The sequence below is a fragment of the Eptatretus burgeri genome, unplaced genomic scaffold (genome assembly GCF_056783735.1).
Source record: "Eptatretus burgeri isolate ZD-2024b unplaced genomic scaffold, Ebu_testis_v1 Ebu_testis_scaffold_269, whole genome shotgun sequence".
Taxonomy (NCBI): domain Eukaryota; kingdom Metazoa; phylum Chordata; class Myxini; order Myxiniformes; family Myxinidae; genus Eptatretus; species Eptatretus burgeri.
Genome location: NW_028222218.1, coordinates 1 through 17,340, shown reverse-complemented (window position 1 = coordinate 17,340; position 17,340 = coordinate 1). Strand labels below are relative to the sequence as shown.

Here is a 17,340-nt window from a genome sequence, read left to right as displayed (position 1 = left end):
CACATTCATTTGCAGAAAACGAACATGGCAGACAGCATTTGTCACCCACTTACATGAGAGAGGACACACTTAGTCACTTTATTCAAATATTTGGTAAGACTTGAAAAATTGCATCGTACCAACAGTGTTTTGGTGTTGAAAGTTTGGTGTTGCAAACAATGGTGCTCACCATACATCGTCGAACAAATTATAAATTTGTAATTTGGTTTGGAGAAACAGAACAGAGTGCAAATGATGTCATAATAAATTAAGAATTACAATGCTTTGCACGGTGCGTTATAATATGGAAGATAATGACAACTTAATTGGTTCATCCATCCCAGTGATGAGCATGGATTTTGCTTCCCATTTTGATCTCCACAGCAGGTAAGATGTGCATTGAGTGTTGAAAATGACAGAAACAAGATCGTTCAGCAGCTTTGACATTTATTAATAACTAGCAAAAGGACCCGTCTCCCCAATGACGGGGAAAAGTTGAAGTTAATGGATCAATTCAAATTATTTCATGGACTTTAAAAAGGTTAATTGTGTTGCGTTCAAAAAAACAATCTGCCCTTTTCAATTTGAGACCAATTGGTCGTCCCTGTTTGCCAAGAATTGCGATATTGGTTACTTTGAGTTTCAAAGTCAGATCGGTGACTTGCTTCCAGGTACCATGTAAACCTGCACTACCTGTTCCCTGGTCAGGTGAAACATTATTTTAGATCGAAACATTATGGTTATGAAATGAAGTGTAATTTTCCAATCACAAATAATGGAAAATGAGCAACAACATAACGAAAGTTCGCAAAACAAAGGGTTACAAAGGTGTGTTGCCCCTTAGTTAAGCGGGGGATACCTGTACTCAGAAATGACTATTATAAACAATTCCCATTTTACTCTTGAAGCCATTCCCATGACGATATCTGATTTTAGGTGTATAAGCATTAACCTCACACTGTCCCAATACATTACCTAACATACACATTGATAATTGGTGATACTATGCTGTGGGCCAGCAGTGGAACTAAATGACAAGGGGGGAATGGGATTGGGGGGGGGGAGAGAGGTAAATGCAAATGGGATGGAAGGATTTAATAGTGCACAAGTTGTGCATGTTATAAAAGTGCTGAGAGGAGGTTGACATCGGGAGTGATGGCATGTCGGAGAAGTGACCGATCGGGCAACAGTGGTGAATGATAAACTTTGACACAGTGACGATGTCTTGATGGCTTTGACAGCATGAAGAGTGGCTTCCAATACAGTGGGCTCAACCAGATGAGTGCTGGAGGCTTTTCCAGCACACGAAATGCCACAGGTGGTGGTGGAGTCTCGGGGGAAACCGAGGGAGCCCTGGGGGTGTGAAATGTGCAGGTTAGTCAGGTGGGTCCTGTGAACATTGGGAATGTGCAATATGGTCCATTCAAAGCGTGGACTCATAAAGAGATGTAAACATGGCTGAACTGGAATGAGCTCGTACCTCTCTCTCCGCCAGGCTGAACAGTTTATGTTTCGCGTCGCACCGAAAGGCCAAATCTGCACCCGGACTTTAACCAAAATCTAATTGACTTGTTATTTTCACCGATCTAACTCATCCACCAAGTTTTCTCGTGACCCGTCCACAATTTTTGAAATATCGTGCTTTATATAGTTTTCTGGCGGCCTATCTCTCAATTTGTGAAGAATCACTTTAAAAATTCAACTGTCTGGATGTGTAATCTTCACCAAAATCATATCAATTTGTCCTCGGCACATGCCAAAGCCTGTCCACCAAGTTTCGTACAAATTTGTCCGTAACTTTTTGAGACATCCTGCTCACAGACAGACAGAGACGTCTGTCTCTCCATCCACCTTCAGTGGCAGAGGAAACAACAACCACTTTCAACCACCATTACCGGCTGAGCGAAGTCCGAAAGCTGGGCATGATTTCTCTCCTCGAAGCTTTTGGAAACCACCACATATTTGAAGAGTTTATATTTGTACATTTCCACCCTTCCGCAATGACTGTAAAAGTTTGATAGTATTTTCCTTTGATTTTGAAAACGAAGCACCGGTGTCCTGATTCCTTGGCCAGGAAACTGCTCTGGCTTTGACCGACCCACATTTACTTTTCCAGGCGCTGTCCGAAGCATTGAAGGTGTTCCGGAATTGCAAAGGCCAAGCGCAATAGACCTGAACCGATTTCAATCATTCGATGATATTACGGCTGCTGCTCATGATCCTCAGTTGCTGCCTGAATTCGAAGGCATCTTGTTGATTTGGCATCAACAGATATATCAGGTCAGGCAGATGCTTTGATGAGATTTTTTTTTTGAAATAAATCCCTATTTTAACAATGATTTTGATAATATTACCGATGATGATAATAGAACACATCGACACCGGTGATGTTAAAAAAAAACTTTCCCTGATTAACTTTTTGCCATTATTTTGTGATTCTATCTATGTTGATGATGCATTGAAGGTACTCATGAGGCTTGTTGTCTTCCATAATGTGGAAAAATCTATTTAACTTCATAAATATGAGATCAGATATTCTATCTTGCTTCACAGGTGTTGACGGAGAGCGAACATGTCCGGAAGGAAGCAGATAACTCTGGCCCGTTGACGGAGCTGGAGTATTGGAGGTTCATGTCGGTGAAGTTGAACTCGATTATACAGCAAGTTGAAGGGACGGATTGCCGCACCGTTTTGAACGTCCTCCTTGCAGCACGCTCCAAGCTCATCAAGGTATCTGTAAAAGTGACCAGTGTTTGAAATTCTGCAACTCTGTTGTCCAGAATTATTCTGTTTCTCTGTAAGCAACGCCGTAGCTTTCCAACTCTCACCAATATTGATCTTAAATGTCATCAATGCTGATGAGCTGAGATTATCCAGCCACTTTTAATATCCAGAATGTTCATATTGTTATGTTTGTGGGTTAGATGGAGGAATTTCAAAGGAAAGTTAGGAATGTATAGAGTTGCTTGGTCTGTGGACGTGTAGGAGACATCTCGATGTAAATTAGGTAGGGAAACTGTGAGCTGAAGTGTGACGCGTCACCACACGGGGGTGGTGCTGTGTTAATTCGGTGTGGTTTAAGGATAATTTCTCCCAGCATGTGATTGCCATTGTAAATATTTGATTTATTTTCATTAAAGCCCATATTTATTGAAATTGCTTTCGTCTGTCTATTTGTCATGGGTTCACCATAAACCCCATTGTGCTTTGCTTCCGTCTGCTCCGTCCTTGCCGTCCTATCCTTCCTGCGTGCGCCATCATCTCTGAGAATCTGGGCTGCAAGCTTCCAAGGGAAATCGTTCAGCTATCCGTCCGAATAGGTTAAACCACCCGGACACGACAATATGCAGCCACGACTTTGTTAATTGATTAATTACACAGATATCTTGTCTCGGGGAGAGATGAATGGAGTTGTTTGCTCAGCAACAGCGCAGTGATGATTACGCTGCTATTAACTCTTTAATTGATGTCATTTCATCGATTGTTAAACCAGGATATGTGCTTTATATTTCCCAGAAATGGAGAGAAATGGACGGCAAGATCACAGATGCTGCGAATGAGGCAAAAGACAACGTAGCACATTTATCAACACTCGAAAGAGTCTGTCAACCTCTTTACAGCAGCGATCCTGTAAGTTTTCTTCGTCATCATTTGTCATGCCAATGATTTATAATCATGAAAGAATCAATATTCTCTGGTCACTTGTATAATACCTATAAGTAAGATACTGCAACTCGCACCCAGCCAATCCTAACCGAACTCGAACCTCGTGATGATGGAGTTAACTCTCCCGTCTTGCGAAGTGAGAACTGCTTTGTGTCCCACTGAATGGCCGGATCGGATCTTCACAAAAATTGAACAATTAGTTGTTGTCACACACCCAACATGTCCAAAAAGTTTTGGCCGAATCCTTGCATAACTTTTTGAGTTATCCTGCTCATAGACAGACAGACAGACAAACAGCGGTGCAACGTAACCGGCTTCCAACTTCGGTGGAAGAGGTCACAACAAATATGAATGTGAAGAAGAACAATAAGAAGCTATCTCCATCAGAAAATAAATCACGTGTATCACCGACAACGATTTTGGTTTCACCGACCTTATACTCCACCGTAATTGACACGGACTCAATTGAGAGGTAGTCAAGACACACAGAAGGAGAAAAGGGTGAGACGATGTGGGGAAGAGGGGGGGTTGTGTCCTCGTGGGGGGATAACGGGGTGGTTTCGGTGTGCTCGAGCCAAGTGGTGCACTTTTGCGGAGATACTGTGGGGAAAGCAGACAGCTATTTCCCCACGCAGACTATGCTGTGATCTGGATCTCCGGCCAGTCTGGGAGAACTTGCCACTGGTGTCCTGAAGATCATGGGACCGGTTCCTCCTTTCGCTGGGGTGGCCTAAATAACCCCCAGCGATGCTCCGGTATGGAGTCCCGCTTTGGAGTTCTGTAAAGAGAATGAGATAACCTTCACACACTTCTGACCCTGTCAAGGTCTTGGCACAACTGCTCTGCCACGGACATCACTCTCAGGATTCCTGCCTCAACTGCCCGAACGCAGACCTCGCTCTCGAGATTCCCGGCTCAACAGCTCTGATGTGGACCTCGCTTTCGGGATTTCCGGTTCGACGACCGACTCTCACCCAAAAACCCAGTTCAAAACCTTTCCTGTCTTGACGTCATCAGGAATGCTCATTGGTCACGTGGCTCGAGTGCACTGTTGATTGGCCCGATTTCAAGAGAACGCATACTCCATCTGGCTCGAGAGGCGTGAGTGCTGAGGCCAGTCAGGAGAAAGGGGATCGTGGTATTAATCAACAAAATAAATGAGGAATAATCACATTTTAAATTGAAAAACACAAAGGATGGAGTGCAGACAAAGGTTCTGAACACGAGTGTACGTTGGCAGATCGAAAATGGGATTTTACAAATATAACTACACGAAACATCTAAATTGTGATTCAACGAATCAACGACTTCACACCTCAACCCGCAGCATCCATTCTCGTAACAACACTTGAGGCATATTGAATCAGTTGTGAAATAACATTTGGAGGTCAAACATAAAATAACGAAGATTTTTCAAGTTTATTGGTCAGTCGAAGTTGTTATAACTCAGCGAATTTTGTATTTTTTCCACCCAAGTATGTTGGTCTGTCGCGTTTGACGTTCGTAGCGTTTGCTTGTCACATAATTTTTGGTCACAGTTTTCAAGCAATCGTTCTGAAATTTTGTGTGTGTGTAGTTGACCGGCCAAGGACAGCAAGGTTTAATTTTGGTGAAGATCCGAATCTGGATCCGGATACGAGAATTATTTAACTAATTCTTCAACATTGAGAGATTTGGCCAAAAATGATATCGAGCACAACATCTCAAAACGTTATGGATGGATTCGGACGAAACTTGGTGGACATGTTGGATGTGTGACAAGGACTAACTGATTCGATTTTTGTGAAGATCCAAATCCAGATCTTTTTTCGAGAATTATTTAATTTTTAACTCATTTTTTCTCAGCATTGAGAGTTGGGGCTAAAACGATGTACGGCACGATATTTCAAAAATGTGTTGGGCCCGAGATGTTCTCATGGATCAGGCATTGCGTGGCGGAGGAATGGGCCCCACCGAGTGCCCTTCTAGTTTTTTAATCCAATTATGATCACAATCTTTAGCTTGCCTGTTCGAAGAACAGAGAGCTATAGCGATACCCCCGGCATGAACGTGAGCGTGAGCGTCAGCTTGAGTGTGAAAATGTTAAAGTTTTTGGTGCAAGTTATTTAGAAGCTTGCCATTCATTTAATGTGTACTAGGATGCTGATATTTGGCATGGAGGTTCCTTTGGGGTATATTATTGATGTGGTGAAGTTGAAATAAAAAATAATTTCAAATGTTTGAAATTTTTGACCTGTTTTGAACTTAACTTTTTTGTAGCACATCAATGTTAAAGTTTTTGGTGCAAGTTATTTAGAAGCTTGCCATTCATTTAATATGTGTACTGGGATGCTGATATTTGGCATGGAGGTTCCTTTGGGGTATACTATTGGTGTCGTGAAGTTGAAATTAACAAATGATTGAATTTTTTTTTTATTTCAACCTAAGATGGTGTCAAAGCCACCCAATGCTCGCCTGTTTATACTAGACGCTTGCCATTCATTTAATATGTGTACGAGGGATGCAATGAAGTCCAAATGAAATAAATTTTGTTGGTGCACCTTTTTCAGAGACTCAATATTTGTGAAGTCAAAACACTACATATTACTTTTTTAGCTCGCCTGTTCGAAGAACAGAGAGCTATAGCAATACCCCCAGCCTGAGCGTGAGCGTGAGCGTCAGCGTGAGCATGAAAATGTTAAAGTTTTTGGTGCAAGTTATTTCCTTTCTAATGTTTTTATCTACCACACTATTTTTTACTGATAACAACATACAAATACATATATTGCTTTAAAATAATTTGGATCAGACTTCACTGCAATGCTTTATTAAAAATATTATTGGACTCGTCTTTTAAAAACGATAAATGTACAAACAGGTGAGCATTGGGTGGCTTTGACACCAACTCTCTGGTTTTCAACACCTTGATATACTTGAGGGAAGTTATTCAATGTGAATTATGCTTCAATGTCTCACTGTATGTTTCTGCAGGTGGCCATAACAAAAGAGATCCAGAACCTCGTCAATCAAATAAAGGCGATACATGACTTTTCTCGGTACTACAAGTCATCCGAAAGGATTTCCACCTTATTAATGAAGGTATGTCTGCTTCCTTTGCTATAACTTGCCGGTGGAAGCTGTTCCTCAGCATCAGAGCCGTGCCCTGTTGATGATGTTCAACCAGCAGGTGCACCTGCTGGTTGAACATCATCAATGTACTGATAGTTGGACAGTGGGGAAACAAGTGCATTGTTCTTGCCGTCGGTGGTTGCCATTGTTTTATTTGCTCAAACAGCAAAACAGCACCGATTGTAAAATTTTCTCAAATTGTCCTGTGCAACATATCCTTGCATGAAAACTTTTTGACACAAATTAATTGAATACTTTTGGTTGGTCTGTTTCACATTCCCATTGTACGCGTGGCTCCTGATGGATGCAGGGGTACCTGGTTGAAATGTGATAAACTGTGTGGATGTTTTAAATGATCAGATACAGTAGTTTCCTTGGTTTCTTACTCTTGTTTTTGTCCAGCATGTGATTTATGTACAAGCTCTCCAACACCAGCCCTAAATCACTGTAAAAAAAAAAAAAATGGGGGAAAAGGCAACAAACTGACATGAAGCAACAGGTGCAGTGGGCCACCTGGAAAGACCCAACAAGCAAGGGAATGAATAACTTCAGAGGATGGGCAGGCTGAGAGAGTATCGGGAGCAAGACCAGAGGTCAACCAGAACCATCTGTTGTCATCCCCATTTCAGGCCCATCATCTTCATTTCCACCACTTCCCTTCCCGAACCCAACCATCTTACTTGGTAATTTCAGTGTTTCTTTCACTCCTCACTCTCCTCTTTTCTTGCTTGATCATTTCCTTTATGTTTGTCTCGATGTCAGTTCTATCTTACTTTTCCATTATTGGCCTCACTCTGATGAAGAAAAAAAGAAACCAGAATCTACCAAACTGTCTGTGACGTCAGAACAGGGCTTGCACGACTGTCTCATCATGAAAGATGCCAAAAATGTTCAGAGCTTGAGATACTGCAGAATCCAGGAGAGACATGTGAAGCAAGGGTGCCATCCCACCTGGGAGAGCCATACTCCTTTGTTCTGCAGACAAATTTCCTTGTTCCTGTCAGAAACCTGGGAGGGAGGGGGTGGGGTGGGGTGGGAGGGAGGACAATGCATGGAAATATCAGAGGGTGCAAGACCAGAAAGGATGTCTCTGTTCTGTTCATCAGATGAAAGGATGTCCATCAGATGTTCATGTCTCTGTTCCCCACTGTTTTGTCCTTCCCACGCCCCTCTTGTCCTGTGCATTGTCTGTTAGCTCTCATACGAGATTTGACAAGGCATACAAGAAATATAAAGGAGACGGTAGAAGACAAACCACCGACCTGTCTGCGTGGGTGAAGTGATAGGCCCATCGACTCAGCTTCATCGCAGGACGTTCCAATAATCTTGAAGGTCGAAGTTTTTCTGGCATCAAGCTGAGGATGATGTTTTTTACAGGAGCCAGGTTAGAGGGGAGAGCAGTACTCAATAAAGCTGCAGATGAAAGTTCTGCATGTGGTCAGGTGCTCAGGTGGGCCGAGGAGGGACAAACCACAAACCGGCGACAGGGTGTTGGGTGCCCAAGGCTCATCAATGCACGAGGGCAATGAAGGCTATCCCGTCTGGTCCGAACCGACAGAAGGTGGACTGTGGCACAAGTCACATCGCACCCTGCTGCGTATGGGGCTGTGTTGCCGCAGACCGGTCAGAGTGCCCATGATGACCCCTGTCCACCGTCAAAAGCTCCTACAATGGGCACACGAGCGTCGGAACTGGACCTTGGAGCAGTGGAAGAAGGTCGCCTGGTCCGATGAGTCCCGTTTTCTTTTAGATCACGTGGATGGCCGTGTACGTGTGTGCCGTTTACCTGGGGAAGAGATGGCATCAGGATGCACTGTGGGAAGATGACAAGCCGGTGGAGGGAGTGTGATGCTCTGGGCAATGTTCTGCTGGGAATCCCTGGGTTCGGCCATTCATGTCAACGTCAATTTGACACGTGTCACCGACTTAAACATCGTTGCAGACCAGGTACACCCTTCATGGCAATGGTCATCCCTGATGGCAGTGGCCTCTTTCAGCAGGATAATGCGTCTTGCCACACTGTACACATTGTTCGGGAATGGTGTTCACGGTGTTGCCCTGGCCTCCAAATTCTCCAGATCTCAATCCGATTGAGCATCTGTGGGATGTGCTGGACTGACAAGTCCGATCCATGGCGGCTCCACCTCGCAACTTACAGGACTTGAAGAATCTGCTGCGTATGTTTTGGTGCCAGACACCACAGGACACCTTCAGGGGTCTTGTAGAGTCCATGCCTCGGCAGTAGAAGAAGGTGGTCATAATGTTTTCAGACTCAGCATGCCTCAGCACTGTTTTGGCGGCACAAGGAGGACCAGAAGCATATTATGCAGGTGGTCATAATGTTTTGGCTCATCATTGTGTGTGTGTGTGTGTGTGTGTGTGTGTGTGTGTGTGTGTGTGTATGTATATATATATATATATATATATATATATATATATATATATATATATATATATATATATATATATATATATATATATATATATATATATATATATATATATATATATCTTCTTCTTCTTTCGGCTGCTCCCGTTCGGGGTCGCCACAGCGGATCATCCGTATGATCCGCATAGTGATTTGGCACATGTTTTTTACACCGGATGTCCTTCCTGACGCAACCCTGGTCGCCTCTTACGTCACAGGGATATGGTACACCTATTTTTTAACCGGGGCATTCACCGGCCCAGTATACTGGTACTCAATTCGCCGACCTCGGAAGGATGACAGGCTGAGTCAACCCCCTGGTGTATTAATTCAGTGGCTCAACGGGGCTTGAACTCAGGACCTCTTGGATCCCAAGCTGCTGCCCAAACCACTGCGCCAACACCAGGCTCATATATATATATATATATATATATATATATATATATATATATATATATATATATATATATATATATATATATATATATATATATATATATATATATATATATATATATATATATATATATATATATATATATATATATATATATATATATATATATATATATATAAAAAGCTAATAGAGACAGTCAAAGCCATTGAATAGGAGGACACTGTTCATTTCAACCAAACAAACAAGACACCTCATTTTGAATGTTATTCACTCTGATGTTTGCTTTCTTAAACTATTTCATTATACAGTAAGTCCTCGCTTTTCGCAAGGGTTGCGTTCCTGGAAAACCTTATGATAAGCGAAACTGTGTTAAACAAAACATATTTTCCCATAGAAACCAATGTGTTAAAGGGGGGATGTGTTTTTGGCTCGGAATTTTTTGGACATATACACAAATAAACAAAACACACTCCTCGAGTCGTGGAGACTTACCCCGATGCTGGAGGAACGGAGTTGATTGCGGTGGACAAGTCATACTTGCGGAGTGGCAGAATCGTCCCCCTCTTCACTTGACACTGTGCTGTCACTTTCTTCACCAGCAGGAACGGTCTCTTGGCAGCTGGTTGAAGGAGCATCCTGGATGGTGGATGGTGGATGGAGTTGGTGCTGCATCTTTTGGCTTGAAAAATGCATGGAGAGTGGGCTGGATGGCTTTCTTTTTCTTTGCTGCATAACGTTCCTTGTAGCAACAAAGGGCATCATAAACAACACAGCTAAAATCAGTGCTCCTTTCAAGATTTGGATCTTGCTCGATAACAAATTCTGTGGCACTTTCAAACGAGCTGAGGATTTGGCTGAGGTTTTTCATGGTGAGATGCTCGGATGAAGGTGTCACAGCATCTTCTTCTTCCTCAAGAGCCCACTGCTGTTCCAACTCCATAAGATCTTCATTGCTTAAGGGTTCTGCATGAGACTCCAGTAAGTCATCCACGTCCTCTTCGTCAACTTCTTCAAACCAACCTCCTGCGCCAGGTCTACAATTTGACTTGTAATCAACGGAACATCAGCAAACCCCGTGAAATTGTGGACACACTCGGGCCACACTTTCTTTCACACAGCGTTCATTGTGGAGGCACTCGCCTCCGCCCATGAATCCTCAATGTTTTCCAAAGCCATTTTTATGTTGTATGTTCGCCAAAACTCCTTGATTGATAGCTTGTCCTTATCATTTTTTTTGATAAGCTGCAGCATGGTATATGCTTAACATAATAGGCTTTAAAAGCAGCAATAACTCCCTGATCCATAGGCTGTAAAAGTGAGGTAGTATTTGGTGGTAAAAATACTACCTGCACGTTTTCACACCAGTCTTCCATTTGCTGAGGATGGGCAGGAGCATTGTCTACAAGCAGCAAAGATTTGTTGTCAATGTTGTTCTCCTTGGAGTACTTCTCAACATGATTGGAGAAGTAATTGATCATGTAATCGTGGGTCAATGCCCTAACAAACGACTCGCTTTTTCTTGTATCACAGCAAGAGATAAAGGCATGCGACGTTTAGTTTGATCTTCTATCCACACACATAATAAACGCTCCATGTTGTGCATGGCACCATCTCTCATTCTCGTTAGTGTCGTTGCACTCGAACTGGTCGCAATCTGTGATATTTTCTTTGTCTTTGTCGAACTTTGAACGATCGAATGTACAGTCGATGCAGCGATTGCTGCGCGCGGCCGATTTTGTTTGTCCCTTCACCTCGTTCATGTCTTTTAATTATATCCAATTTCACCTTCAATGTGACAGCCTTTCGTTGTCGCTTGAAACGAGGTGTGCTCGGCAAAAGACTTGCTGGTCGCTTGGGATTCATACAGGAAGGTATGCAGGCGAGCGTGAAGAGAATATGTACAGTACAGCATACAGTACATGCGCAGTAAAATGAAAGTGTGTTTATGCGCATCCTGTGTGATTGTTGTTTTTTGCAGGCAGTTTGAAACTTTTTTTTGCGTTTTTCCTTGCAATGACATTACGATAGTCATAAAATGTTTGCGATAATTAAAAATTGGTCATTAAAACTAAATTACGAAAAATCGAAACTACGATATGCGAACTTCCGGTTAGCGAGGACTTACTGTACTGTATTTAAGTTTCTCAAATATCAGTTTATCCAGTGATTATGCAAAGAAGAAGTCTCCTGTAATTAATCCGCATTGTGTGAGATAATTTTTGTTGTTTGCACAGGACAAATGAATCATTTTATATGAATATTTGCCGAAGTTGTAAGTTCATAATCACAGACTTTTTTCAGGTTACAAACCAAATGGTCACCGCAAGCAAAGCTTATATCACAGACAGTGGATCCATTGGTGTGTGGGAACAAAGTGTACCATTACTCACCCAAAAGATGCAGGTATTGTTTTTTATTGACAGTTTAAAAAAAAACACTTCTGTGATGTCATTTGTCTTGATTGGGGAGAAAAAGCTTCATGTTTTGTCTGGAGTATAAATTCAAGTTATGTTGACGTGCACAGGTGTGCACACATCTCTTCAAGGTCTACAAAGATGCAGTTCAATGTTTTCAGAAACCGGATGGAGAGAATGCATTAGAAATCTCTGAAGTGGAAATATTTGGAAAGTTTGAGGCGTTTTGCACAAGGTTGGAAAAGGCAAGTTTCTCATGTTTGCAGTTTTAATGGATTGGACGATTCTGTGACTGTCACGTCAGATACAGGATGAAGACAGTTGTCGAACATAACATTGAAAACCGGACCCTCAAAAAAATTAAACAACACCAACAGTCAGTTTAGTTTTATACAACACTGTTGGGCATAAAAATCGGCAGTAATTAGGTCTTTCTCCCTTAAGGCCCGGTCACACCTTGACGTTTTAGCCAGCGATGGCAACGTGTTAAAATTTATGTAAAACGCTGGCTTACGTTGAAGTTTTGATGTTTTTTTTTAAAGATTCGGACGTATTCATAGCGACTTGGTCTTATGTATAACGCATTGGTAACAACACAGAACGTTTCGTTGTGTTATAGATAACTTATACCAACGAATGCTGAACCTGTTGTCGGCCTACACAACCGATGCCCAACGATTGTCTAACTTAGGCATAGCGCGTTGCACGCATCGCCGACGATGTCGTGGCGTAGCCTATTAAAAGGCTGACGCACAACGATTCGAATCATAACTGCCGTAGAAATGGAAGGGTCAACATCGCGGTCACACCTTGGCGATCTTGCCAGCGTATGCTGACGTAACAAAAAGTGTGTCTAAAACGTTGGGGCACGTCGAATACGGTATGGGTAAGTTTGGTATACGTGAGTAGAACGCTAAATACGCTATCATACGTCGTAGTAAGTAGAGTACGTCAAGAAATTTTGAACATGTTAAAAATTTTACGACGTACTCGGCGTATGACACACGTTCCGCATGCGATGGGGATAAGTTTTACACACGATATGTGGACGCTTACACACGTCCACAAACGCTACTTATAAGCTACTCATAAGTCGAAACACGTCGCGGTAATGTCTTTTTTACGCGAAACTTATTTCTAACTTATGTTTGACGTGCTTTGAACCAATTCTGTACGTAGTCCCAACCAACATCGACGTATGTAGACGTATTCAAATGACGTCTTCCGGTCGACAAAAAAATAAAAGAACGTGTTTCAAACTTACAACTGCCATATGAAGACGTGTTCCCAGCGGTTTTTGGAATTGGTATATAAAAATGCTGCTCATAAAAGGGGAACCCAACAGTGTTTTCGAGTCCTTTTTCAGTCGATGTCCATGTCAGCAGTAACAGTATCAGTATCAGTATCAGTATCAGTATTAGTATTAGTATTAGTAGTAGTTTGTTCATGTTGGCAGTAGTAGGTGAGTGTGAGGGGGAGGGTGTGGGTTATGATGGATCGTCCTTGCGTCCGCGTGTCCACGAGTAGGTTCATAGGCTGCCACTCAACGATTTAAATGGCTGCATCTCCACGATTGAAAGTAGACGCTTGCGCTCAACAATTGGATTTTTTTACACTCAACGACTTTTAAACGGTACCACTCAGCTATTTTCATTGTTTACAATGAACGATTTAAATTGCTGTCACTCGCCTTTGTTTTTTGACGCTGGGGTTTGGAAATTTGAAGCGTTTCTTCTGAACGTGTTAAAACGCTCAAACTCGACTATTTTAAATAGACTCTGCCGATGGACAATTGGAATCATAGCCAAGCTCGACATCGAAGTGTGAACATCCTCGTCATGCCGAAGAAAAGTTTGAAGAATGCTGCAAATAAGTGTCCTGGCCGTGGCCGTGGACGCTGACGCAAGGACGATCCATTATACCGACGTCTTTCAGCCTATGAGTAACTTAAAAGTAATGTCTGTCGATGTGTGGCAACGATCGCGTAACGTGCCAACAACACGTTAATCATAGGTTAGAAATAAGTTTCGGGTACGCTAAACATTACCTCGGCGTGTCTCCACTTATGATTACCTTACAAGTAGCATGTGTTGACGTCTGTCAACGATCGCAGACCGTGCATACAACTTGTGGCCAGCGTAGCGGAACGTGTGAGTCATACGCCGGCATATGTCGTGAAATTTCAAGCATGAAAAAATTTGAGGACAACCGAAAAGTACAACGTTTAAAGCCAACGTACAACGACGTATGGCAGTGTTTTTCAGCGTGCTCTCAATGTTATCAAAACTTACCCATAACGTATTCAACGTGTGCCAGCGTTTTAGAAAAAAAATTCAAAAATCGGCATACGTTGGCTAAAACGTCAAGGTGTGACCGGGCCTTTAGGAATATCATTGAAATTGAGCATTGATCGATTTTAAGACAATTATTTTTTTAAACCCGTGTATTAACCGCACCTCTAACTCTTATCTTTTTTGGAAAATAAAAAGTGCCGTTTATACACCGGTAAATACTGTATCCTACTTTAATTGAAGTACAGTAGATACTTGAATGCTGCGTGGGGTAACGTGTTCTACAAGCTCTGCAGGTATACAAGTCGTAGTCTCATTTCTTCAAGACCAATGACTCTTTGAGAGGTTTTCGCAACATGAAAAGCACTAAATATTCAAAATATACAGTTCTGTTTCAAGATTTTAAACTTCCTAATTGTGCTTTTCTCTCTTCCAGGATTTCCTCAAGAACAACAATGAAATCCACCAAGGAATCTTTCCAATGTTCTTCCAATGTTCTGTTTTTTATAACACGAACACGGCTTTCTTTTAACACAAACACTGCTTTTTTAACACTAACATGGCTTTTTTGAACACGAACATGGCTTTCTTTAAACACAAACATGATTTTTTTTAACACAAACACGGCTTTCTTTTTCACACAAACATGTCTTTTTTGAACAAGAACAGGGCTTTTTTTAAACACAAGCATGGCTTTTTTCAACATGAACACGGCTTTTTTTAAACACAAACATGGCTTTTTTTAACACAAACATGGCTTTTTTGAACACGAACATGGCTTTCTTTTAACACAAACATGGCTTTTTTGAACACAAACACGACTTTTTTTTTTTAACACAAATATGGCTTTTTTCAACATGAACACGGCTTTTTTTGAACACAAATCTGGCTTTTTTTTAACACAAACATGGCTTTTTTGAACACGAACACGGCCTTTTTTAAACACAAACATGGCTTTTTTTTAAACACAAACATGGCTTTTTTGAACACGAACACGGCTTTTTTTAAACACAAATAGCTTTTTTTTTTAACACAAACACGGCTTTTTTAATACCACGAACACGGCTTTTATAACACGAACACGGCTTTCTTTTAACACAAACTTGGCTTTTTTGAACACGAACACTGCTTTTTTTAACACTAACATGGCTTTTTTGAACACGAACATGATTTTTTTTAACACAAACACGGCTTTCTTTTAACACAAACATGTCTTTTTTGAACAAGAACAGGGCTTTTTTTAAACACAAGCATGGCTTTTTTGAACATGAACACGGCTTTTTTTAAACACAAACGTGGCTTTTTTAAACTCGAACACGGCTTTTTTAAACAGGAACACGGCTTTTTTGAACACGAACACGTCTTTTTTTAACACAAACACAGCTTTTTTTCAACACAAACATGTCTTTTTTTTAAACACAAACATGGCTTTTTTAACACAAACATGGCTTTTTTGAACACGAACACTTTTTTAACACAAACATGGCTTTTTTGAACACAAACATGGCTTTTTTAAAACACAAACATGGCTTTTTTAAACACAAACATGGCTTTTTTGAACACGAACACGGCTTTTTTGAACACGAACACGTCTTTTTTTTTTAACACAAACAAGGCTTTTATGAACATGAACATGGCTTTTTAAAAAAAAACAAACATGGCTTTTTGAACACGGGGTCGAGCACAGCTTTTTTTTTTAGCACAAACACGGCTTTTTTTTAACACAAACACGGCTTTTTTTTTTAGCACAAATACCACTTTGTTGAACACGAAAACGGCTTTGTTGAACACAAACACAGCTTTTTGAACATGAACACTTTTTTTTTAACACAAACATGGCTTTTTTGAACGCAAACATGGCTTTTTTGAACGCAAACATGGCTTTTTTAAAACACAAACATGGCTTTTTTTAAACACAAACATGGCTTTTTTGAACATGAACACGGCTTTTTTTTAACACAAACATGGCTTTTTTTTTTAAACACAAACACGGCTTTCTTTTAACACAAACATGGCTTTTTTGAACACAAACACGGCTTTTTTAAAACACAAACACGGCTTTTTTGTTAACACAAACATGGCTTTTTTGAACACGAACACGGCTTTTTTTAAACACAAACATGGCTTTTTTTTAACACAAACACGGCTTTATTTTAACACAAACATGGCTTTTTTGAACACGAACACGGCTTTTTTTGAACACAAGCATGGCTTTTTTGAACACGAACACGGCTTTTTTAAACACAAACATGGCTTTTTTCAACACGAACACGGCTTTTTTTTTAACACAAATATGGCTTTTTTGAACATGAACACGGCTTTTTTTGAACACAAATCTGGCTTTTTTTTTTAACACAAACATGGCTTTTTTGAACACGAACACGGCCTTTTTTAAACACAAACATGGCTTTTTTTAAACACAAACACGGCTTTCTTTTAACACAAACATGTCTTTTTTGAACAAGAACAGGGCTTTTTTTTAAACACAAGCATGGCTTTTTTGAGCATGAACACGGCTTTTTTAAACACAAACATGGCTTTTTTTAAACTCGAACACGGCTTTTTTAAACAGAAACACGGCTTTTTTGAACAGGAACACTGCTTTTTTTTTAACACAAACAAGGCTTTTTTAACACAAACATGGCTTTTTTGAACACGAACACTTCTTTTTTGAACACAAACATGGCTTTTTTGAACACAAACACGGCTTTTTTAAAACACAAACATGGCTTTTTTGTTAACACAAACATGGCTTTTTTGAACACGAACACGGCTTTTTTTAAACACAAACATGGCTTTTTTTAACACAAACACGGCTTTATTTTAACACAAACATGGCTTTTTTGAACACGAACACGGCTTTTTTTGAACACAAGCATGGCTTTTTTGAACACGAACACGGCTTTTTTAAACACAAACATGGCTTTTTTCAACACGAACACAGCTTTTTTTAAACACAAACATGGCTTTTTTTTAACACAAGCATGGCTTTTTTGAACACGAACACGGCTTTTTTTGAACACGAATACAGCTTTTTTTCCACAAACATGGCCTTTT

At 40.9% G+C, this 17,340-nt stretch overlaps 1 protein-coding gene across 12 annotated transcripts in view; it reads left to right on the top strand.

Moving 5' to 3' along the window:
- Window positions 1–15,226, top strand: part of LOC147007356 (dynein axonemal heavy chain 8-like) — a 42,778-nt gene extending 27,552 nt beyond the window's left edge. For 9 of the 12 annotated variants that reach the window (XM_085867272.1, XM_085867281.1, XM_085867279.1 and 6 more), the window contains 6 exons: window positions 2,096–2,259; window positions 2,533–2,709; window positions 3,496–3,609; window positions 6,616–6,723; window positions 11,880–11,981; window positions 12,103–15,226. In XM_085867272.1, the coding sequence (XP_085723398.1) occupies window positions 2,096–2,259; window positions 2,533–2,709; window positions 3,496–3,609; window positions 6,616–6,723; window positions 11,880–11,981; window positions 12,103–12,264 (827 nt within the window). In that variant the 3' untranslated portion in view covers window positions 12,265–15,226. Of the gene's footprint in view, window positions 1–2,095; window positions 2,260–2,532; window positions 2,710–3,495; window positions 3,610–6,615; window positions 6,724–10,180; window positions 11,064–11,879; window positions 11,982–12,102 lie in introns of those variants that run through there. The other 3 variants (XM_085867282.1, XM_085867277.1, XM_085867278.1) reach the window with 3 other exon arrangements.
- The last annotated feature ends 2,114 nt before the right edge of the window (window positions 15,227–17,340 follow it).